Raw genomic sequence first — 26,026 nt, 5'->3', positions numbered from 1 at the left:
CAGAGCCTGTAACTCCCATCGACACAAAAGACTCAGTGAAAAGAAATCATTTTCCTACCTAGATGGCTGAAGTCCACTGAAATAAAGTGCCCAGGCTTATCTGGAGAAGAGATTTTCCCCTTGCTTTAAGTGGGAGATCTCCTGCGTTAAACCCTAACCCTGAAACTCAGGCAATTTAGAGGAGATAGCTCTCTTTTTCCCTGCAAGCGCGGCCCCATCCCTTGTGTGGTCAGCTGCTCACCTGTGCTGTGCCAGGCCTTCAGGAGAGCAGGGAATGTGGTGCCATAGAGCATTTGACAGAAGAATCAGAATTAGCTTCTGGACAAATCTGAGCCAAGTAAGCCCCAGGAAGAGTTGGTGGCCAAAAACCACTCAAAAACAATTTTTAAACACATGAGGTTCTTAAACAAAGAAAAACGCATCCTCTGAAAATTATAAAGAAAATACCCACCTTTCCAAATTCAAAGGAATTCAGGTCAGACATTATTTACATCAATGAATGATTTAGGGTGCTTTGCAATGCTACTTTAGTTTATTTTTATTCATTTTGTTAAAACCTGAATACATTCCTCCTTTTTAAAGGCACATTCTAATAGGCAGCTAGTTGGGGTAACACTAAGTATCTTCCTTCTTACGCTTTATATGATTTGTTTGTTAAGGCTGTCCTTTGAGAATAAAAAGACCGCTATTATAATGATTAGCACTACTTAAATTATTGTGGAATGAGTGCTTTCTATCTGCACAGGAAGATTTGTTTGTTTGTTTTTCGGAATTCTGCCCTTAACCTTCACATTTTTCATGTTCTAGCAGTTGCTGGAGCGAAACAATGAATCAAACAAAGATGACCAAAGATTGAGAGTATTTTCCCTTATCAGTATATGATTTGTTCTTTTCTTGAATACCTTCTGGTCAGAAACGTGATGTTAAGTTGGCACATTCTAAAAATTCAAGTAATTGACTTGTGCATCTATTCTCACACTCCTATTGGGAGCATGCTGTGTGCCGGAGTTGCTCTATGGAGCGGATACTCCCGCCTAGGGTGACAGGAACTGCCTGCCCTGTGGGTCTGGGCCTCCAAACAGCCAACCCAAGTCTGAACCGCAAAAGCCAAATCGTGGACATGAGGAGGAGGATGGAAGAGACACAGAGCGTACCAATAGACTTTTAGAAGGAGTTTGCTACATTAGCAGTTTAAAAAGCCATGTTCCTACCAAAATGATCTCATTTAACATAGTGGTGGTTAAAAGAGGATAAATATGGCACCCTACAGTGTCGTTTTGTGCAGAATTCTCCTTCCAGGCGCATATTCTCACACAACTGTAACAATCTACAGAATTCTGTTCTAGCTGGATCTTATATTCTGAATATAAAGGAGAACCTCATAAATTGCTAAAACCACAAAAAATAATTATTGTAGCAAAAATGAGAAAAAGCCAAAGTAATTAACCCTGAAAAATGGCCTCTGAATAAACAGTGCCCAATGTAGGCCATTTCTATTCAGTGTTGCATTTCCTTTGTGCCCTTCACTTAATATAGGATTAACTATATTTAAATGATCTTCCCCTGTTGAATACTAGCCTGATTCTCTACCCACTATGATTTGATTTTTTCCTCCATGGTGATTAGTATGTTTACTTCCACTAGCCAAAATCCATAGATCTCTTGAGCTCCTTATTTAGAAAGAAGAATATAGAGATGTATGAATTTTCCCTATTGACTTCTACAGCTGAGTGTAGAAGCATTTTTTGATGTATAGAGAGATATTCTGGCAGATGGACTCTTAGCTCTACTCACCAAATGGTCTATGAGATTTGGACTTCCCAAGACACATGTTAGATCCTGCCACAGACCCGTCCCTTCAAGGAGTTTTTGGCTGAAGCAGAAAAAAAGAAATGGTTGTTCCAGGTAAAGAACTGTGTTTTCATAGGTAATGTTTCTAATGTCCAGGGGAGGCAGGGGTGGTTTTGATCAGAACCCAGAGAACAGAGGGCAGATTTCTCCTTTTCCTTCTGCCTCCGTGCAGTCCTTTCTTTGACGGAATGCGTTTCTCTGACATTTCTTACAGAGCCCAGTAGGAGAACAAATTATAGATCAGGCTGTCACATGTGGGCACAACGTTTTTAAAATCAAGCCAAAGGACACTAACCTTTAAATTGCCTCCATATCCACCTGTTGGGGCTAATCCAGGTACTTCTTGTGCTACCTGCAACTGAGTCCAAGTTTAGTGAGAAATCTAAATTCATGATTTATAAAATCCCTATACTTATGGAGAATAATGGGAGCAGGGGCTGTCTTCAGAGAGACAAAACAACTTTGAGTTCCCACACAGTCTAAAAACAATGTGGGACAATAAGGATATTCCACAGTGTTCTTCTCTTTCCGAAGTTTCCTAGCCCCACCTGACCGTCTACTCAGCACTAAAGCACTTTGCTCATGGACCCTTTCCCAACACTGAACTGAGAAAGTCAGTGCTACTATCGCCCACCACTGCCCAAATGAGTCCATCATATCCTCAAAGTGGATGTGAAAAAGAATTATTTGTTTGTTAAAATACAATCCAACAGGGCTTCTGGGTGGCTCAGTGGGTTAAAGCCTCTGCCTTCGGCTCAGGTCATGATCCCAGGGTCCTGGGATCAAGCCCCGCATCGGGCTCTCTGCTCAGCAGAGATCCTGCTTCCTCCTCTCTCTGCCTGCCTCTCTGCCTACTTGTGATCTCTATCTGTCAAATAAATGAATAAAATCTTTAAAAAAAAATACAATCCAACATGTACACAATACATCTATGCCACCAAAATCATTTGTATGTTGCTTTAAGTATCTCTGAGGAATCAAATCAGAAGAAAAAATTAGTAATATCAATATTAGGTTTATCAATATCAATATATATCAATATCAATATCAATATAATGGTTTAGGGTAATTTGAAGTATGAGCCCTCTCTTGAAACTAGTACTTTTATTGGTTCTAAGATTGGTATAATGTCCTTCATTTTAATTTGGAATTAATATGAGTTTGTAAAACGTTCATGGGCCACAGCTTCAAACCCTCCCTGCTTCCGTCTGGCCACCGTTGCTGCTGTTATGAACACAGCATTCAGTAGAAACAGGTGGCAGACATAGAATGAGCATCCTGGGTTTGCTGGGTGTGCTGAAGGCTGTCCTCCGGCCCCTGAGAGCACATGCCAGTGTCACAGACACTCCCCGTTTCCTTCCTTCCTCCTACCCTCAGCAACAGAGGTAGGATCACGCACATGGTCTATCTTTATCCTGATCACTTCTGCTTGCCAAGCATTCTGTTGTTTGTTTTGGTGTTTTCCCCACCTGTTTAGACAAAGTGGCATATGCACAGTGTGCCTTAAAAGAAAACAAAAAACTGACACTTGCTTGAAATGTCTAAAGTTCAAAGTCTGTTTTGTGCTTGAATAAAGCCTAGAAACAACATGATAACACTTCGCCATCCTTGCTGCCGGATATCAGAAATAGCCTGATGGCTCTTGGGATGGTTAGAATCCAAAAGCAGCTTTTTTCAGTAACTTTAATATCATGTCAGATTATACCGTATATTTTGAATGAAATATTATTAGAGACTTGGGTTAGAGATCACAAGGAACCAACTGATATGTGTGTATATATTTAGTAATTCTCTCTTTACCTCTGCATACAGTAGCATAGGGATGTCTCTTTAAGCATTTGAAAACCCAATCAAATTATTTTTATTATAAGTTGTCACTTATTGAATACCTACAAAGAGCCAGGCACTGTAAAGAAGCACCTTGTTTATATTAATTCTTTTTAATTCTTCCAGAAACTCTGTAAAGAAGATATCATCCCATTTAGCAGGTGAAGAAATAGTAGTACGGAGATATTAAATAATTTTCTCTGACTGGCATAACTGTAACTGTTGGAACTGAAGTTTTAATTCATACCTGTCCAACTTCTTATGTTCTTAAAGATCTTATCTTCGTGTCTTATATAGACTGCTAGCCAACTTAAGAATTTTCACTGCTTTGGTTCCAAGTCTTAGACAAAGATTTTTGGAAAATGGTTATAAATTTAATTTTAATTTCATACCTTACGTCAGACACTGATTTCTTCCCTGAATTCCATCATTCTATTTATATTGCATAAGTTTCACAAGTTTATACTCTGAACTTAACTGTTTTAGTACTCAATTACTATTTGGTAAGAATAAGATACTTCAATTTCATTTTTTATTGTTAATACCCTGCTTATTTTTTTAAAAACATATTTCAGATAGCTTTCAGTGCAGAAAAGATACTCCCCAAATGAAACACTCTGAAGCAAAAGAAAAAACATGACTCAGAGGATGAAAACCAGAAGCTAATTACAGCAGAAACCTAAGCTGAGGGATACTTAATTTTTGTACTTCCTGATAGCCAAGTCAAAATGGAAAAGATGGCGGTCATCCCCTCTTGTGTTAATAGAGAACTTGACAAATACAGCAAACAGTGGTGTCTTCTTATATCTATGTTTTGAAAGTTAACAATTTTCACAGTAGAACCTTGAGGCAAAGTTAACTTTTTATTTCATTACCATCTTTGAATGTTTAATTTTTTAATTGTTAAAACATTATTATGCTGTCATTTGCCTGGAAAATATTGGAGACCGGCCTTAAGACTATCTTTTAAATACAAGTACAGTAATTTCCGTGTTTTCCCTTTTGTTCTTCAGGGAACAAATTTCTACCCTTTCCCCCTGGTTGTAGGCAAAACAGGAATGCCCAGGTTGTTTCCTGCTTTCCATAATAGATGTCTTTTCCTTGTTGTAATATAATCCTCATAATTATCATTTTACTAATCGCATAATGTGTCATTAAATAAATGCAGCATAATTTCATTAATCATTTCTCTGTTGGTAGACCTCTGAATCACTTCTCAATTTATGATACACATAAGGATTATATAAGAAATAATTATTTCAACTTTCAGTTGAATAATAATTTCTATTTATTAAATTATCTTTCACTAACAATCTCCTCTATGTATGAGATAAGCTCCTTGAAGATAGGAACAATATATTTTTCAATTTTCTTTTCCCCAAAATATGGAGGCTTGAAGACAGTAAGTGCCTTCTCAATAATTTAATTAATAAATACATCATATATGGCATCGGTACCTCAAAAGTGGCTGAAAGTGATGGTCCTTGATGTTGGCCCTAGCTTGGCAAGTACGTAAATAGTATTGGACTTATGTCTACCCTCACAAAAGCCCTTTAAGTTTAAATGATTAAAATAAGGATCCAGAATGGCAAATGGTGCTTTTAGAAATCAGAATGCTAGAAGTCAGCAGTGGGGCTCCATGTCAGCTGAATATTATGCCCTCCTGCTCCTATGGCCTCTCCCACCACCCCCTCCTTTGTGTGCTGCCATTTAGAGTTTCAAGCACAGAGAGAAGTGATGTCTATTGACATCTGAATAAAAAATCCATGCAGTAAACGTGTGATCCACCCATCTATGGGCAGAAAGGGACCCTTCCTCTGGTACCGTGTGTAATTGTTGAATGCATCTGTGCGCTCACTTAAAGCCCATCTGTACCCTGCTGCCCAAATGTGCTTTCTCCCTGTCAAGTCAGGTGCTCAGAGCAGCCGGCTGGGGCGCGGAATATACAAGAGCGCCTCTTTTAAACATTAGGAGTGATTTTTCCCCCCAATCAGCTCGTGATTACTCAAGATGTAGAATCATAACAACTCCGAGAATCTCTAATTTTTTTGTTTACTATTTGGAATTCTTTTCGGCAAGAACTAAAATATATATTAGTGTTGTCTTGGAATCGTTGATATTTTTTTCAGGGAGATCAAATCTGCACTATTTATGGGTTTTGCACTATAAAACTCTGCAGCCCAGTCACATGGCTTCTTTTTCCTAAGCCATCTGTCACAGAGGTCTGGAATTTTATGTGAATGTTGGTTGTGCAGTCTTAACCCAAGTTTTTTATTTTTTTTAATGAAAAATGTCAGCAACTACAATATTTAGCATTTTACTTTACATTGGCCATTAAATTTGATTACTATAGCTCTGTTTCATTGCTATAGTTACATATCAGCTATGAAGCCAAAAATTATTTTGATGTGCACACGACAGAATACATTGTTATACCACGGAGAGAGTGCACGGCACTGATATGGTTAATATCTTGGATTTTTGTAACTAAGGTTTATTAATGTTGGTATAAAAACGTATTTGATATTATACAGATGGCATAAGATGTTGTGGTTACTAAGTTATTATCCCGGATAAGCTGTACTGTCAAATTCAGGGCTTAAGACTATCACAGGAGATTAAACTATTTACTAAAAGGGACAGAAAGATATAGCCAAAGCATCTTAGTGCAAACATATTAGAAGTATATTTACCTCCCACAAATATAATAAAGCATACCTACCTCAGAGGCTGAGATTTAAAATAGGAACTTTGCAGGTGAAACAAGCGAACAGAAGAGGTGCCTTGTTTTCTAAATCAGGTGCAAGCAGTGAGCTTTTGGAGCTCAACTATATTGGCCCACACCTCAGCCCTCAGCAGCAACTGTTGGGGAGAGGGAAGGCAGAGTGTAAATGGGGAGTTAAAATAAATCCCCCATGGGGAAGTAACTGGCTACCATATGCGTTAGGGATCTTGCTAACGTATTCAAAGAGACTCCTGCTTTGCCAGCCAAAAGGAAAAAGAGCAGAGACGTTGTCCAAGATTTAATTGTGACTTGATGGATGACAGCGAAAATACGGAGAGGTATTTATCTGACCCATTTAAGAAAAAGACAAGCAAGATCTTCCCGTGTTCTGAGTCCTATTGCGTGGCAGTGCTCACCGTTGGTGACAGCACAGGAGCCATCCTTTGGTGTGGGTCCTTTGGAAAATCCAGAGCACCGGGCAGTTGTTGGGTTTTGTACTATAAACTACTACAACAGCAACAACAGCAACAAAAGACAGCCAAAGCTATCCCAAGGAGAAATGCCGTGAGGTATAGTGAGTTTTAAGTATCATACAAAGTGTCTGGAAAAGAATCAACTTTGTTCTGAAGTTTCACTGTACAACTTACCCCCAAATAGGCCTGTTGGCACCTGCTCCTGAAGGCCCCCAGAATCAACAACAGTTTGCCCTGTCTACCTCTGCTACACCAGCCCCCCTTCAAGTAAACAAAGCTTTTCTGATTCAAGTAACCCAGAGGAAAAGGTCATATCCGTATTACCCTAATATCCCAATAACAAATTCTCTTGCAGCTGGTTATTTTTGCATATATTCACATTAGATTAATACTGTATTGGGGGGGTGAACTGGGAAGTAGTGCTGTGCCTTTTTATAAACTCAAGTGTTAATGCTATAAATGATGAATTGAGAGTGATAATTCTGCAAGCCAGAAAAGGAGATTTAAAGCTAAACTTCAAAAAAAATATATAAAACAGGGTTAGTCAATACATTTAGCATTTGAAACATCTTATTTATATTAGGCTCTACTTTGTTTAAACCCAGAAACATGAAGCTCACTAATGGTGCTGCTCTTAAAAGTCTGCCTAAGAATTGAACATTAACCAAAGCAAATCAGAAAGCTAGATTTTAAATCAGATATACTTACATAAAAGCTTGCATTTAAAATTATCCCTTAAAAGCCCCACATGGCTAGGCTATAACTGCAAACTGTTTAAATGTTTTTCTGTTTCCTATTGTATACCAGGGAGCCGAGATAGAAGTGGATGAAAATGGCACATTGGACTTAAGCCTGAAAAAAAATCGAATCCTGGACAAAGCTGCACCCTTAACTTCCTCTAACACTTCTATTCCAACTCCTTCCTCTTCCCCATTCAAAACAAGCAGCATTTTGGTCAATGCAGCATTCTATCAGGCTTTCTGTGATCAAGAGGGCTGGGATACTCCTATCAACTATAGCAAAACTCATGGGAAGACAGAGGAGGAGAAAGAGGTATTGTTTCAATATGTCAATCACTAAGTTTAAGAGAGAGCATGATTAGAGAGTATTCTCGGCTTTTTCCTCCTGCATTATTTTTCATATTCCTGTTTAGATAATACACAATTCTGTACCATGTTTTAGATTTTGGTAAAGTGGTGATCTTCAATTTCATCAGAAACTGATAAATGAATCCAGCTTTTCCTGTCACTTGCCTAAAATGATGTCACTGTAGTGAATTTGATCCCCATTAGGGCTGCAGTTGTGTGCATTGCATGAGAGATATATTAGCCACCCCTTCAGATATGGCAGCCTGGAAGGTGCAACGTATCCCTCAACACTGAAATGCCAACTTGCTAACTCTTTCTGAACCAGAGGATAGAAAATGAAATAGAATCAGGGATGAGTAAGAATCACATCAAATTGTTTTCCTTGGTTTCGTGAAGGAACTATGTAAGCATATCTACATATAGAGCCATTGGCTGAGGTATTTGAGTCACGTCTAAGTTGTATCAATCCCAAAGTCAAGGAGATGCATTTGTGTATTTGGTTATCTTTGGAATAGCTAGATGTTGTGGCTGTGCACGTTCATCAAGCCTTTATCTCCATAGTTTGAGCTACCTGGCCTAGACTGATTAGCCATGACTTAGTGTCATCCAAAAGGATTCATGGCCAGAAACCTCCACTATTTAGATTCTATGTCTTTGCAAATGTGACCCTAATTGTGACAGTAGTGATTCATTTTGCTTTGCTGTTTGTCAGGAAAGTTGTTGATATTTGCTGGTTGATATGTTTAAAGAAATAAAACAGCCACTGTCTTTGGAAAGCTGCACCACTTTTTTCATCTTTTTGAAGTTCAGAAATTTTGGGCGGGGGGAAACTAATTTGATTTTAGCATATGCTTTAACATTTCAGAGCATAAGTTGACAGAAACAATAGTGATCACAAGATTGGGTTGTTTCTCCAATTCCCCTTCCTTCCTTCCTTCCTTCCTTCCTTCCTTTTCCTTTCTATTTTCCTTCCTCCCTTCCTCTCTCCTTTCCTTCCTTCTTTCTTTCCTTCTTTGCTCCCTTCTTCCTTCTTTCTCTCCTTCCTTTATCCTTTCTTTCCCTCCCTCTCTCCCTTCCCTTTTCCTTTCCTTTCCTCCTTCCTTCCTTCACTCCCTCCCTCCTTCCTTGCTTCCTTCAGAACACTTTTGCTGCCATCTCCATGTCCAGGCAGTAACATAGGTCCCAAGGTTGCAGCATCAAATGGGACAAACTTCCCACACAAGTATGCTCAGTCTGGTGGGGACACTGGCAGGTGAACAAATACAGTGACAAATGGAATAGCACTAGCAGGCACACAATGACGGGACAGGGAGAGGAATGCCAACCCTATGTACAGTGGTCAGGGATGGGTTCCTGGAGGATCCCCAGGATCTGAGGCAGGCTCTGTGTTACCACCACCACACCATCACAAAGAAGTGGGAGGGGAATCCATACAACAGCACTTTCTGACTAGATTCTGCCATACAGTCTTACTCATTTTATTCTGCTTGGCTTTACAAAATCTGCTTCAAGTATTTAGGGATGGTCTTCGTTAACCTATCATAATGCTATTTTAGAAGAACAATTTCTTAAAAAAATATATGTTTGACTCTGATTATTATAAAACTAATACCTGCAAAGTATTAGTAGCTGGTTTACCTTAGATGATGACCACAGATGGGCGAACACGTACTTCTTCCCTCCACCCCATTCCCCCCTGCCATTTTGGACTTGTGCAAAAGTAACAGAAGTTATGCTTAACTGCTGTTTATTTTTATGATCTGGAAATCTGTCAGTATTCACATGAACTGATCATTTTGCAAAACTGGTCTGAAATGGAGGTAAGGAAGCAGTGTAAGTTGTTGAGAAGCACAATCACGATGAGATCAAGATTGTTGATCCAATCCCACTCTGTAGAAGCCAGGTTTAGAGAAAGGGAATACCCTCTCATTCATAAAACTGCTTCATCCTCAGCTAGTCCAATAGTCGATGGGATCATGGCATATCCCAGCATATCCCACTCTACACCACCAAAAGGAAACCTAATCCTAGTTAGAAAATCTGTTGTTGTGGGTTCAGTAAAAGTCTCATGTCACATGAAGGACTGTATTTACAAAGTAAGCATAACTGTGCTCCTATTCTCAGATGAATCCCACTAGGATAAAACCCACCTTGTTTGGGAGATCTCAGTGTCATGTGCTTAGACTTAGACTTTCTGTCCCCACCCTATGACTGCCATAAATGGACCATGGTCAAAAATCACCAGAAATCTTCTTTCCAATGTCAGGCATACTGATTCAGTCCTGAGTGGTAATGAAGCAAATATGTGTTAAGTGGGTTCTTGTTTTCATTTAAGGTCTCTTATATTGTTTTATCTTGGTTATAATTTTTGGCCTCACAAGAATGACAAAAATGTACTCATATTCTGAGACCCTCCTCCCATTTGGAGGTCTAGTAAGTACCTCAAGAACCTCCTTAGCTATACCTCTTACCACTCAGATAGCCAGAAAATGACGTCCCATAACAAATAGCTTCTTTATTTCCAATCTCATTTTTTTTTTGCATAATTCCAAAAAACATCTGGATTCATCTTAGCAGCTTCATAAATTCAACTGGAGTATGTTCTTATTCTAATGCTTATATATCCGTGACAGTGTTTTATTTCCCGGCAAATTCCTGGGAAAAATGGATTTGGTTAGATTAGATTTCTGCTCTTTTCAGAATGGCTTACTTACTTCAGGTCTGACAGTACAGACTTTTCCTGCTACAGTTTGCAACCTAAGCATTCTGAAATCTGGAATGGAGAATGTGGAGATTCGATGTCACTAAGAATGACAAAAGAGGACTTTGAAGATGCTAAGTGAGTTCCTAGAGTCAAGGTGCTTGCCCTAGGTTTGAGATGACAAATTGTTTTGTTGTTGTTGTTTTGTTTTTGTTTGTTTTTAGAGAGAGTATGCCTGTTCCAGCTTTGGGGGAGGGGCAGAGGGAAAGGGAAAGAGAGAATTTTAAGCAGGCTCCACTCCCAGCATAGAGCCCCGCGCAGGGCTTAATCTCAGTACCTTGAGATCACAACCTGAACCTAGATCAAGAGTCCCACGATTAAACAACTGAGCCATTCAGGCATCCTGACCAAATATTTTTTAAGCTTAATTTTTGTTATCACGGTGATCTGACCATGAATGACTCATTGCTTGGGGAAACTCTACCTTATGGGGACACCCTCACACAAAAAGTGCTTCTGCAGCACTGTAACTCCCTAAGATAGCGCCTCACCCTTCCTTCTTTGTGCCTTTGTCTGTGGTGAGCTAATCTATAAATAGACAGTATTTATCACCCTGTTCTGACTCTTATAAATGAGAACTGTGATACTTGATAGTTACTATTTTGAAAAAAATAGATTGTATTCAACGTCCTTGTTGTGAAGGTAGCAGAGGGACACTGAGTTCAGTAAGACTAAAGATAAGGGATCTTTACACATGGTGTCTCATTATCCTAACAGTCATGAAAAGCGGGATTATTGTCAAAGTTTTGGAGGAGAAAATTGAGGCTCAAGGAGGTTGTTAGTCTTTGGTCCTATAGAAATCAAGAAATGGGCTTGGGCGGAAGCCCAAATGAAGAACGAGGAGAAGGGAGAGAATGGAGAGAAGGAAAAGATCAAACAGCCCATCAAAAAGTGGCAACAACAAGGGAATATTGAGGACAATTAGAAAGAGAAGGGAAGAAGAGAAGGAAGAAGAAATGGTGTTTGGCGAGGTGTGGGGGACCCAACAATGCTCCCAGGGAAGCAGAACCAAACCTCCCTTGACCGTGATCTAAAGGACATAACCACACAAACTAATCACAGGAAGTGGCCCGTGCCTGTTTTTTCCAATGAGCCCACTTGGATGCTGCACTCGGCCCAAGCAATATACCGTGAATATTTGAAGACTGGGTAGTAGTCAGCTCCTGATCTGACACTCTGTCCTTCCCACTGGCACCTCCACCCTTACCCCACACGATACTCATACACATACACACACACACACACACACACACACACACACATACAACCAGAAATGGAGCGATTATTTCTAATTCATTGTTATCTAGTTCATATGCACAACAGTTGCTTAATTTTGGTGGTAATTTTCAGAAAATATTGTCTGTCTCTCTCAGTGAAATAGCCTGTCCAGATGCCCTCTAAAAAAAAAAAAAAAAATCCTGAATCTGGAAAAAGCTCAAAAAATCTCGAAAGGAAAGTGCTGAGAAATAACTAGGGCTGTCAGTTCCATTCAACTGTCAGTTCTCCAAAGATTTCAGGGCTTAAAATGTTAAAAGTGCCAGATGCTATTATCTGTTATTCATGTTACCATTATGTTCTGGTCTTTACTGAAATCAATATAAACTTCCATCTGTACATTAAAAGAATTTCATTGCATCTGTATACTTTCCAAACACAACGTATATATGCCAAATTCTCTCTTACATAGCCACAAGATAAAATTATTATTTTTTAAATTATATTTTTAAATTTGAAAAAATTCTTCCAAATGACATTGGCTTACTTTTTACTGGGTGTTATTTAAAAATTTATCTAATGTACAGTGATAGTGTAACAAAATAAGAATTCTTCCAGTGATGGTCACCTGTATTTTAGTACATATGCTCTCTGCAGGTTTCTTGGGGTAGGATGCTCAGCAAAGAAAAGGGAAAAAGATAATTATTTCATAATGTAATTGCATGAATATGAGTCCATAGTTTTTATAAGAACCCACAAAATATTTAAAAGCTCATATCCAGTGAAATTATTCTTTTAAAACATTACCACATGTTACTATACCAAATTAAATACCATATATTTTGTAAGCATTATTTTTATATACGTTTTAGTTACAACAATAACTTAAATTTTTGTAATTATTGATCTTTCAACATTCCTTATTCCCTTATCTTCCATTATGTATAGATTTAGCAGTCAAATGATAGCTGATAAACTTCATATGCTCATCCATAAATGTACATGTCTTTAAGAATACTTTGTTCTTAATTTTATCATAAAGATAATTATAAAAGGCTCTTTTTCACTGTATGCTATTTAAAAAAAAAAAAATCAGCATCCTAAACAGAAAAACAAAGGCTGTTCCACACTGAGACAATATTGGATTTAGCATTTGTATCTACTTTGAAAAAGCTAAGACATTTATAAATTGTAGTGGAAAACACTACTTGGGTGAAATCCAGATAACACCAAATGGAATAGATAGTGGCATTATCAGGTTTAAGGTCTTCTAATTAGGAATTGCTTCATGTTAGGTATTTATACTATAAAACTTGAAAAGGAGAAGGACCATCCATTTTGCTATAGATTCCGTGGAAGTAGCATCAAAGTGGCACTCCCCTTTGTACCTTAAAGGGTCACTATAATCAAGCACCCATGCATGTCTCCTTATTTTCAAGTGGTATACTATTATCTCCTAATATTTTCAAACATACACCAATTTTTAAAAAAAAAAAAACTTAGAATATAAATAATTATGAAGAAAGAAATTGTACCAAACCAGGCTTTATTAATTTGGCCTCAAGAGTCACTTGAGATAGTTTACCAATGTATTTACCACTGAATGGTTTTGTGGAAAAGGACTGAATTGCTACCCAAGTAATTAGTGAAAAAAATTACACTTGCCTTTATGACTGAGATCAAGGTGCAGAATTTTTCCTTGATGAGGAAAACCCAGATATTTTGCTTTTCCATTGATTTTGAGTGCAGACTCAGGATTATTAAAATTGTATTTTGCCATCACATTTTTATATCCATTTAATTTAAATGAGACTTACCTTGAATAATTCAAAATAGTTTTCTCATTTTAAAGAGATCAGTACTTTTGAGAATCAGAAATTCTCTGTTAGTTAATTTGATTTTAATATTAAATGCAGGAAGTATTATATAGTTACTGGATATAAGTTTAAGATGTAAGTAAGCTAATTATATAACTGAGGAAAACCATCATCAGTCTTCTGTAAGATATCAGATGGTAAATAAGTTTTTTGAAAGTGTTACTAAATATTCCTTACAAAAATCAAGATCAGTATTAAGCTTAAAAGAAGACCACAAAAATTAGTGATAATCCAGCAAAACATTCCATCCAATGACTAAAGCATTATAAGATATCAACTTAGCAAAAGAGGTAACTTAAGAAAAATAGGAAGCAATGTGATAATAAAAGCAATTATCTGAAAAAATTCAATGGCTAAATATTGTGGGCAACTTATTACATATTTAACAAACAATTTAAATCTTAATTATTTGTATATTAAGAAGGATATTTTGTTAACCTAAATTGACATTCTTTTTTGTTTAAAATTTGTGGTTTATTTTTGCAAAATTTCTTTAGTTTTACCAATAATTGTTCTGTGAATAAAGAACTATTCCCATTTTATCTAGGAAACATTCATTATACAATAAAATCTGAAACATATTAGTTATATAGCTCAAGAAATGCCTCTGTAGTTGTATTTGCCAAAACGTGAACTTGTCAAGGTATCCCCCATGAACTGTAATTTTTTATTCTTCATCAAGGACAGAGGTCCATAATAATCAGGATATATCCTTATACTCATTACCTTATTCATTTTGTGTACAAATCCTATGAAGAATTGCAGCTAAGTTGTTAAGTTAAAACTCAAATTCCACCCTGATGACTTTAAATACAGTTGTCTATCCAGGGTGCCCTAATGCCTTGTGTTCTTCTGTATTTTTTTTCTTCCAGAAAGACCCAGTGAGCTCTCTAGAAAATTTAGAGGAAAAAAAGTTTCCTGGAGAGGCCTCCGTTCCAAGCCCTAAACCCAAGCTCCATGCAAGAGATCTCAAAAAAGAACTAATCACGTAAGCAATCTTCAGTGGTGTGTTCTGTGAGATTCTAGAATTAGAGGACTCAGGCTCAAAATTTTGAGTAATAATATCCTGGGTTATATAGTTGACTTTAGGAATGTTTTAGGGTAATTTAGCCAGTCAATAGTTAAATGTTCAACACATACTTATTTATGCTTAGAGCTAAGAGGATTATGGAAAAGATGTATACATGACATGATTTCATGCTGAGATGATTGAAAAAACAAAAACAGCGTAAAACAATTTGAAATGTTTATGTGTTTTGTTTTGTTTTGTTTATTTGTTTGGCTGATCAGAACCTTTCGTTGCGCTCTGGGCCACTTGAGTCAGGCTGAACTCCACATCTCCGTAGTACCATTTACTAGTCTCATGGCCTTAGACAGTTTTTAAACTCATTTGAACTCATTGAACCTCCAGTTTCTTAAAGCGGGGCTATCAACAATCATCTCATGAAACTGTGAAAATCTTGGGAAACAACCTGTAAGAATATACAAAATGCCAAGTGGATAGTGTGTTTTTGTTGTATGATAATTATTATAGCTTGTGGCATGAGACCCCTAAGATGTAGAATCCTAAGCAGAATTACTGCATTTTGCTCACTAAAGGCATAAACATTTTTTTAATGGGGAAGTACATTAATTCATGTCTCTACTGAAAATTTTTTGAGAAATTAATCACATTTAATTAGGATTTAAATAATTATTACATTGACATTTTTAAAATAGGACACGTGTTTGAGGTACAGGTGGCAGCCCTTTTCTTTTTGATTCTGCAATAAATATAAAGTCCCTAAAGTGTGTCAGCAAGTTAATGTTTCTTTCCTTAACATAATTATAGTATCATTAGCATATGGATGATACAAAAAACTACTACCCATAGGTCTAACCTCTCTCACAGCCTCATAGATTCTCCTTGAAAGCAGAGGCCAGCTTTTTCTTTTTGGAGTGGAATTTTTCCATTTAATTTTGTGATTCTGTTAAAAATCATTTAACATTTCTCACATTGATGAGTTCAATGATATTATAAAGTCAGTTGTGATGATGGAGTGAAGGATCCAGAATCCATTCTTGAGGAGTCACACCTTTTTAGGACTAGTTGGGTCTAGCTATTCCTTCTGTGGCAGTGGAACAATTGTTAATTTATTCAGTAACTATTTTTTGCATGCCTGCTATGTTGTAGGCATATGTCAGATTTGAAGTAAACTCTGCCCTTCCAGAAAGTGCCTTTTGAAGAAAATGAACAGGATGTAGGGATAGAGAATGTTGCTTCTGGGTCAGGTGTATGAGTTGAAGAAATGTTTACGTTTTGATCAGAAGGTCATAATCTGACACCTACTGACCCCAGAAGATCCAAGTCAGTGTTTCAGGGCATCTATGAACCTCATAACACTTAATGCAAATGATTATTTGGGTAAGGGAGTTTATGGTTTTCATCACCTTCTCAAAGGATTCTGTGACTCAGAGAGTTTAAAGACTAGGGCACCTGATGTCAGTAAGTATTAATTAAGACGGCAGCAGGGAGCAGGAACAAGCCTTCAGAGATCTGAGCTCTGAGCCCTGAGCTGAGCTCTGAGGACCAGCCATGGACTTAAGCAGGACGGGGCGCTGTGAAGAGTGCTGGGCTGCAGGTTTGCATGAGCAAGCCACGAGAGTTTAAATGGGGAAGTGAATTAGTGGTGTAGTGCTTTAGGAAGAATGGTATGCAAAATTATTCTGAAGCTGGAAGGTCATCTAAAACACTGATGTGAAAAGAAATAAAATAAAACCCTGATATAGAGATTCAGACATGAGATCACGAGGCTAGAGAAAGTATAGAAAGAAAGGGATAGAGTGGAGGACAAGGGGAGATGGAGAGGAGAAGGGCGTTGAGGGAAATTGGAAGGGGAAGTGAACCATGAGAGACTGGACACTGAAAAACAACCTGAGGGTTTTGAAGGGGCGGTGGGGGGGAGGTTGGGGGAACCAGGTGGTGGGTATTAGGGAGGGCACGGATTACATGGAGCACTGGGTGTGGTGCAAAAACAATGAATACTGTTACGCTGAAAAGAAATAAAAAATTTAAAAAAAAAAGAATTAAGTAGAAAGTGAACAGGTTGGGCTCACTTGAAGGGATTTAGTAAGTCAAGTAGTGAAAGGCTCTTTAAAAAAAAAAAAAGAAAGAAAGAAAGAAAGGGATAGAGTATTCTTGAAGCCTTGAGGACACACACGCTGCTGGCCCCTGAGAGGGCAGGAAGGAAGCCACAAAGAACACAGAAATGAGACCCTTTACAAACACAAGAGGACGACTAAGGGAAATGATTGCCATGGGAACAAAAAGCTAAAACAATTCCCAAACTGGGCATTTAGTATTATTGATTTGCCCTGTAAGTTCAAAGAAGTTAAGAAAATATGGATAAATCTTTGGGAAATGGTTCTTACAAAGTAATGGAGGCAGGGAAGGGGGCATGAGATGGGGAAATTCAGAGAAATGTGTGTGCTGGGAGAGCACAGGTGTTGCCACCAAATTATTGCAGGGATAGGAACATAGATTGTATGCTGAGCCCAGCTCCCACGCCCCCCCCCTTTTTTTTAACCTTGAAGAACTGTGATTGTGGGTCATTAGGATTTAGAGTGTGATTCACACAAATTCCTTGCGGATATAACTTGGCCTGGGCATTGTCTGGACGGCAGGCACTCCTAAGTTTTTTCTCTACTTTACTGGGCCCGGGAGTAGAGATCCCAGAATAGATGATGGTAAATGAGGAGAAGAGGTGGGAAGTGTTTCAAGCAAACACAAGGCAGGGTCTGTTGTTTTTTTTACACTTACATCCTTAGCAGGCAGTATAGTCCTGGCTGGGTTATATATCACATGAGGGAGTGAGGGAGTGAGTGACATGCAGGAAAATAATTTTTGTGTGTAAATGGTGAAATATTAAAGTGTATTCATACACAAATATATTCAAAGCTGCCAATTAATGAGAGTTTCTAGCAAAAAGTAATCTTTCCACTTAGTCACCAACATCTGTATGATCTCTTCTGAATCTCTTCTGATTCTGAATCATTTTCTTCTGAATCAGTATGAAAATATGTTTCAATTTTTCTAATAAAAAAGTTAAAAACCGTCTCTTGACTTGGCTTTCACCTTGATCCCCTGTCTCTTCTTCCTTTCATGGCTAACTTCCTCAAGAAAGTTTGACTCTGTTTCTCTCCTAAATTTCTCCCAGATAGGCTTGTGTTCTCATCATTCCATCAAAACCATCCTGAAGTCCTGCAGGGAACCCATCTGTATGTGGTTTCTTATTCCTCCTGAACTGCTTGATGTGGCTGCAGGATTTGACAGAGCTGATCATTTCCTCCTCTATCTTCTTCACCTGGCTTCTAGGGTACCACACCTTGGAACAGTTTCCCACCTTACCTGTTACTCCTGCTTAGACTCCTGTGAAGACTTCCAAAGATGGAATGTCTCACAGTTCAGTCCCAGAACCCCTTCTCTCTTCTGTCTACACTCAGTCCTCTAGGTTCTTCATGTTAGAACTATCTCCACTCTGAGGACTTTCAGGCTTGCATTATCTCCGGACCCATTTCCAATGGCCCATGGGGAATGAGCTCTCCCCTCCCCACAGGACCCTGCCCCTCCCTCTCTACCAGCCACCTCTTCTCCTGCTTTTCCATAAGGTTCAGGGCCTCATTGTTGCTATTCCCTGTGCCACAGATGTTTGCAGGGTGCCATAGGTCCTCACCCTCCCTCAGCTCATACCTCAAATGTCACTTACCTGAGGGGTCTTTCTGGCACTATGGCCACCCACCCCCAGCCCTGATGTTCCTACTCCCTTTATCTGGAACTCCTGTTGTCCTTCAGTATTTATCACCTTCTAATGAACTCATACATTTTGCTCACCTGCGTTCTCTCTTGTCTGCCTCCCCAACTACAGCAGAGGACCCCAGAGGGCGAGGGTATTCTTCTTTGACTGCTTTTGTTCTCTCCTACATCCACATCATTGCTACGTAATATTTACTGCAGTACCTCTTCCCTCCCCAACTCCACAAACAGTGAGTTGGGAGCAGGAGATACATCTCAAATGCTGTTACAGGCCTTACACATAGGAAGTATTCAATGAAATTATTCCTAGTGCAACACTGTTATATTGTGTTAATATGTGACTGATTTTTAAATGATCTTAGACTGCATTCTTTCTGGATTTCGCAGGCAAACATTACTGGCTCAAATATCATCTTTTCTTATTATGAGTTTAATGTTCACTTAGAGCTTGGTGGCTGGAGCAATGTGGTGATGTAGTACCAAACACACTAGAGCTTCAGTGTCACTGAACATTTTCCTTCCCGCAGGTGACTTGGAGTCAACCACATACTTATTCCCTTGTGGAGCTATCATTCAAGTTTTTAAATCTTTATATGGATTTTGTTTCTTCATATTACTTTGAATATCTTGAAAAATGGCAAATTTTCATCCTTTGAAGGTAGATTTTTGAAAATTGTGAGAGTCATTCCAAACTAAATGTAGTGTAAAAGATTGATAATTAACCTGCATTACCAATTTAAACAGAAAAATGAAGTGAGATTATTTGGTAATGTGCACTTCTCACTGGGAGAAAGCAAATAGAAAAGAGGAAGGGTTCCAAAAACATTGTGAACAGTTTTTGAAGTAAAATCTAATCATGAATTATTAGCAAATTATAGAGACCTCATGATTCTCTTCTCATTTTGATCCCCAGACAGATGAACATATCAGTAGATATTCTGATCTTTGTGGACCTGTGCTATACACTGGTTTTGTAAAAGTCTTACTATAGTTTCATCCTTTTTCAAAAATTATGCTTTGCCTTATATTTCTAACAGATAAATGTACTTTAATCGATTACAAAATGGGATTTTTTAATGTCAATTATTAAAATAAATTTTCTTAGAGTTTGAGGGCCACTTACTGAAGGAACTAGCTCGTTTCCTTTCTCTAAGTGTTAATACTTTCTTTTTTTTTTTTTTTTAAGATTTTTAATTTTATTTGAGAGAGAGAGCATGAGCAGAAGGGGAATCGGAGAGGGGGAAGCAGACTTCCCCCTGAGCAGGGAGCTGCCGCAAGTCTTAATCCCAGGACCCTGAGATCCCAGGACCCTGAGATCATCACCTAAGCTTGAAGGCAGATGCTTAACCTACAAAGCCACCCAGGCACCCCTCTAAGTGTTAATACTTTCACTTGAAAACTTGCCCAGAATGTTTCACTCAACTGGTATGGGCACATGTTATTAGATAAGATTTTTCACTGACAATTTGTAATTTAAGCCAGCTATCAGAATCTGAAACAAAAGCTTTTCACACAACAATGCCATCTCCAGTCCTTTTGCTACTCCTAGACCTTTTTATACCACCAAACTTAAAAAAAAAAAATTAGCAGCAGATCAAATGCGTACTTTATTATCTTACTCCCTAATTAATTTATAGCTGACTGGTTAAAACTCATTGGCAATTTTTGCCTCTCATGGCAGTATTAACAGAAGTAATTTAAAAATAGAAATAAAATTAAAAAAAAAATGCAGTGCTGTTCTTGCACACTAGATGGCCATGTATTTCTAAAGTGGGGATCCCCTGACAATTACAACATATCTCTCACACTTTGAATATTCCAGTTGTACCGTGTTCAGAAAAGATTATTTCTCCATTTAGTGGGTGAATGGCACTTGTGAGATAACTGAGTTCAAATGTTAATAATTTTTCTTTTTTTTTTTTTCTTTACTTGTTTACATGTATGTATAGCTTCCACGTTTTCCTTTCTGATATCCCATCTAGGGAATGTGGTAGGATAAGAGTTAGACAATTCAGCTTGGACTGAGCCCTTAAAATCAAACATCTCGGGGCACCTGGGTGGCTCAGTGGGTTAAAGCCTCTGCCTTCAGCTCAGGTCATGATCTCAGGGTCCTGGGATTGAGCCCCGCATTGGGCTCTCTGCTCAGCGGGGAGCCTGATTCCCTCTCTCTCTCTCTCTGCCTGCCTCTCTGCCTACTTGTGATCTCTGTCAAATAAATAAATAAAATCTTTAAAAAAAAAATCAAACATCTCTCTGAGAGATGGAAATGTTCTAACTCTTATAGTTTCTTTAAGTTACCTGAAGATGACTAGAAAGTAGCTCATAGGGAAAACAAAAAACAAAACACAAAAAACTAAGAATGTGACATTTCAGAAAATCTTGAATGTTGGCAATCTCTCCCTAAATGTCCCTTCAAAGGGGTAAACTTTGTATTCTACACATATGGATAAGCGTTCACTTTAGGCAGCATGTCAGAGAAAACCAGAAGCCTGAATGACGTAACTGATTTTTCCTCTGATTAACACTGCCACAAATAGCACTGAGTGGGCTGGGGTCAATCTGCTTACTCCAAATGAGTGACTTTCAAGCAGCATCAGAGGAAAATAAATGACTGAGAAACCAACGAATCTATTAACTACTAAAGCAAATCCTCTTACATTATTTTTAAAACACACATAAGATACACAGAATGTGACCAGCTTCTGAGATACAATGAAGTACACCAATACAGACTCTGATCTTTAGTAGATGGCTGGGAGAGCCAACTGCTTTGGTGGTTAATTAGCAATTATCTGTGATGGTTTCAAGCTTTGGATAAAACTGATCCCAAGGTTCAATAACTAAACTTCTTACCTGTTTCTTTATTGTCAGCCCCTTTTCCATCTAAAATGTCAATTTACCTTCCAGTATATGTAGTATCTTCAAAGATATTCTTTTTCAGGCAGTTTCTATAATGTATATGAAGTTGCTATGATGACCTTAAGAACTGAAAAAATCCTTGGGGCACCTGAGTGGCTCAGTTGGTTAAGCAGCCCACTCTTGGTCTCAGCCCAGCTCTTGATCTCAGGATCGTGAGTTCAAGCCCCACATTGGGCTCCATGCTGGGTTTTGGGCTCCGCACCAGGCATGGAGTCTACTTAAAAAAAAAAAAAAAAAAAAAAAAACAAAGACAAGAAAACCTCGGACTCATAGAAATTCTTTTCTGAAATCTGTTATATAATTGGTGCCAGTATTCCTAAGAGCCACTCTCTTTATAAAACGTGAATTTATAACATTTATACTTTCAAAGAAATAAAAACATCTTTGGTTGTTGATTCACTACATCACTAGGGCATTTATTTCGGCATCGCTTTTCTATGTGATTTGAGTCAGAGAATTAATGTGATGTTGAAAACTAATACCTTCAGATCATGCCAGTATTCTTCTAGCTAGTCTTCTGGTTCCTAGATAACATAAATCCTTAGTTCACTAGCTCCTGTGTGTCCTGCATGGTGCTAACTGATCTTGGAAAGAGAACCTACCTCATAATCTATAGACAGAGCAAATGAATCTGTGAAAAGCACTTGACTTTAAGACTGTATTTTTTTATTGACTCAGCTGTCCGACACCAGGATGTGATGGAAGTGGCCATGTCACAGGAAACTATGCTTCCCATCGCAGGTACCTTACAACCTACAACATCTTATTCTAATGTGAATACTTATTCTCACCCATTCTAGGAAGATATTACCTGGATCCAGAATTGAAGAGTGATTTAGTTGGGGTTTGGGGTTTTTTTGTTTGTTTTTGTTTTGTTTTGTTTTGTTTTTTTGTTTTTTTTTTCCCCAGAAGTAAAGCTAAGTTAAATCTTTTGGCTTTTTATTTATATGGTATAGAAATCATGTTTTTTGGTTGAAGATAGTTTTCTGATTTTATTGTGTAGATTATAAACCAAAAGCTAGAGTTTATGTCAGGACTTTGGCTCTGTCTAGTTTTAGGACCCAAGTGAAACCAAGGTGAGATAGTAGAGTGACTTGGGTTGACCATTCACCTTGTGAAATGTGGCAGACTCAGCCTTGGGCAAATACCAGGTCACAAACAGTGCAAAAAAAGCTACATTTAATCTTTCCACTTACCTTCTTCATTGATGTTATTTGCCTTCCCTTTGGGCACCGGTTTAGACCTTTAAGCTACCACCCCTTAGTGTGCAATGGAAGTGAACTCCGAATCAGTAATTATTGCATTACAGAATTCTAGAGTTGGGGAGTCTCATTGGGTTAAAGCCCTTCATTTGATAAAATAGCAAACCTGAGTCTATGAGAAATAATTGAGGTGTCCATAAGCCCAGACTGGTTAGAGTAGCCAAGCCAGATTCAAACCTAGTTATATTTTTCCCAATCCCTGGTCACCATTAAATTTTGCGTATGTTCACAAACTCAAGATGCCATTTGAGTCAGATACGTATATGTCAAGGTTGTCTGTTTTGTTTTTGTTTTTTTCATCCCTTTTTAGTGTTTCTGGATGTCCTTTAGCAGATAAGACTCTTAAATCCCTCATGGCTGCTAACTCTCAGGAGCTTAAGTAAGTATCGGAATCATGACCTCCTAGTTCTTCATCACTGTGTTAGGACTCCCCTCATTCAAGCCTGGTGTGGGTTTTCACTAACAAGTAGTTAAGTCATGACTGCATCAATTATAACCAATGCATTCTTTCACCACAAAGTCCAAATGATTAAAAACAACTCATCGTAATTTTATTTAGTTCATTTGCTTGCTTTGCGGATCTTTTTTCTTTTATAGTATTTTTTACAGTAACAATAGAATAGTTAAACATAATACTTTTTTCTGCTGATTTCAGAATTTATACACTAAATCAGACTTATGAAAGTGTGGCAAAGCACTTTCATCCTCTAATCCTAAGTAAACTGCATAATATTTTACCTTATAGGAATTTTGAATCATATGCCTGTCTTTCAATTCTGGGACCTAGACATAATTTTGGCTCATTTCAACCTAGGATCTCAAAACCACATGTGTATATATTAACTTCTACTTACTGATTTTATTTTTCCTATTCTTCTCTTCTTTTATTCCAAATTTCTCATTTATTTTTTCTTCACATCTTATTATATTACATATAGAATAATAAGAAGTTATAATCTACCTTACACCCTTTAAAATATAATAGGGCATACATTTAGAAAAGATAACCAATAACATTAAACAAAATTAATGAAACTCATTTGTAATAATAACATCTTAAGAAAAGTGAGTTTTACTAAGTCTAATGATAATGCAATATTTGTATAAGTAGTAGAAACAATATTTGGTGTCTAAATCACAAGTAAAATTTCAGGTATTTTATTTTCTTAATATTTTGTTAATATTCCCTTTTTCTAACTTGTTTAAAATTCTTGTTTAAAATTACAAACAACAAATTTATGAAAGAAGATGTGACTGTGATGTTAAGCAGATCTAAAACTTGGGAATATTAGTACCAGAAATACTAAAGGGAACTATGAAATACAATTTTCTCATATTCAATATGTGAAGAACAGTTGATTGTGTCAGTATAGATTCTGGAAATCATGCTATAGATTGCCATTTTTCTAGACTGAAATGTAAAAATGTTAGGTTGAGACATGACTGACGGATTGAAAAGAGGAGTGCCAGGCATTCATACTCAATTGAACTTACTTATCTTACTTACTCAGTATTTATTATTCAATCTTACTTAGTTCTAAACTTGTACATTTCTGTACCTTAATAATAGCTGTTGGTTCTCTTAAATAGTTTCTCTAAACATTATTTCTAGAAAAAAATATTGAAAACATGTAGACTGAGTTCTACAACAATATTCAGTATTTACGTGTTCTAGGCAGCCATCTGATAAGTAACATCTTTAGGTATTTTTCTATTAAAAAAAAGACATTTATTGACCTCTTGTTTGGTTATTCAGTTTTTACTTTCAAGTGTATTTTGAAGCTGTTCCTACTCAGCATTCCAAGTGGAATTGGATTCCCCTTCCTCTTTTCCCCTTTTCTTTCCAAATTTAGTAGTTGATTGTTGATAATAGCTATGGGTAGATTTTCCAAAAGGCCATTTAAGTTGGGCCATGAGGCAGAACAGACCAGGTGCAAACAACTTAGGTTCTTTGGCAATTATATTAATGTGCCAAGTCTCTGGAGCGCATATATACCACTCCTGTTCATCTGAATTTAATGGATTATTGCAGTAGTGGATCAAATCAAACAAAATAAATTATGCACAGAAACAACTTGGAAAACTTTTTTGTTAAGCAAAAAAGAAAAACTTTGCATGATGTAGACAGAAGCCTGGCAGTAAGTTGTGGGCCAAATTTCAGGCTCCTTCCAAAATGAAGTTTAAAAAGAAGAAAAAAAGAAGGTAGGATAAAAGCTAATACATTGTCTGCTAAGCATCACCCAGGAGATGCATATCTTAATATTTTCTTTGAAAATGTTTTCTTAGCTAAAAATTCATTATGTATAAGGAAAAAGAGTCCCACACAAAGCAACTCATTGTGTTTAGTTCTATTTGAATGTGTCATGATCCCTCTGCCTCCACTACAACCATGCAGTTCTTGCTCTCTGTTCTGCGTTTTCTAGGTGTCCAACCCCGGGTTGTGATGGTTCAGGGCACGTGACTGGAAACTATGCTTCACACAGAAGGTGAGATCAATTTTGTTTCTGAAGGAGGGCAGTCATAATGTTGACAGCAATGGCCAGTGAGATCACCTGGTTTGGTTTTGTTCTTTGTTGTCTGCATATTTAGTTTGTCCGGCTGCCCTCGTGCCAGGAAAGGTAGTGTCAAAATGACTCCTACAAAGGACGAAAAAGAAGACCCTGAACTCAAGTGAGTGTGATTGTCAGTTGAGGTGTGGCCAGATGTAGTTTGTTGGTCAAATGGGCAGGATGTTGGTTGGGAGGCAACTAAACATTGATTAAGGTTGAGGGGTGGAGGCACCCAATTAAACGCAAGGACCCTTGAAGCAGCCGTCAGAGTGTTTAAAAGCTTGAGCAAATTATCTTATCCCTAGCTATGTGTACACAGTTCTTTGATAATGCAAAAAAACAAAAAACAACAACAACAACAGCAAAAAAACCACCAACAACAAAAAACTATGTCTATACTTTTTCCAGTTGCTTTAAAGAAAAAAAGCATGGTGGAAGTACAAGCATGACAAATATGGCAACATTTCCCCCAAAAGCTTTAATTTTGGTTAAGATGAAATTTTATCTTAAATTTCTTCCTCTACAACATTTCTCAATGCATTATTGAGACATTTAAAAAACACCATTCCAGTGCTATGGGCAATGCGCTGCATAATGTAGGGCAAAGCAGTAAACATTTTATACCCATGGTCTTTGGTTGAAGGCAGCATGGCAGAGCTTACGTGGCTGACTCTAGAGCTAAAAAGT

The 26,026-nt window shown here is 37.7% G+C and overlaps 1 protein-coding gene across 3 annotated transcripts in view; it reads left to right on the top strand.

Moving 5' to 3' along the window:
• Positions 1 to 26,026, top strand: part of ST18 (ST18 C2H2C-type zinc finger transcription factor) — a 103,069-nt gene that overhangs the window by 60,066 nt on the left and 16,977 nt on the right. For 2 of the 3 annotated variants that reach the window (XM_032841167.1, XM_032841166.1), the window contains 6 exons: positions 7,684 to 7,929; positions 14,690 to 14,805; positions 22,207 to 22,269; positions 23,101 to 23,169; positions 25,214 to 25,276; positions 25,380 to 25,460. In XM_032841167.1, the coding sequence (XP_032697058.1) occupies positions 7,684 to 7,929; positions 14,690 to 14,805; positions 22,207 to 22,269; positions 23,101 to 23,169; positions 25,214 to 25,276; positions 25,380 to 25,460 (638 nt within the window). The remainder of the gene's footprint in view (positions 1 to 7,683; positions 7,930 to 14,689; positions 14,806 to 22,206; positions 22,270 to 23,100; positions 23,170 to 25,213; positions 25,277 to 25,379; positions 25,461 to 26,026) is intronic. The other variant, XM_032841168.1, reaches the window with a different exon arrangement.

This window comes from Lontra canadensis, unplaced genomic scaffold (genome assembly GCF_010015895.1).
Source record: "Lontra canadensis isolate GAN:19392208 unplaced genomic scaffold, GSC_riverotter_1.0 scaffold121, whole genome shotgun sequence".
NCBI classification, from domain to species: Eukaryota; Metazoa; Chordata; class Mammalia; order Carnivora; family Mustelidae; genus Lontra; species Lontra canadensis.
Note: the sequence above shows the minus strand (reverse complement) of the source record. Positions and strands in the feature narration are given on the sequence as shown.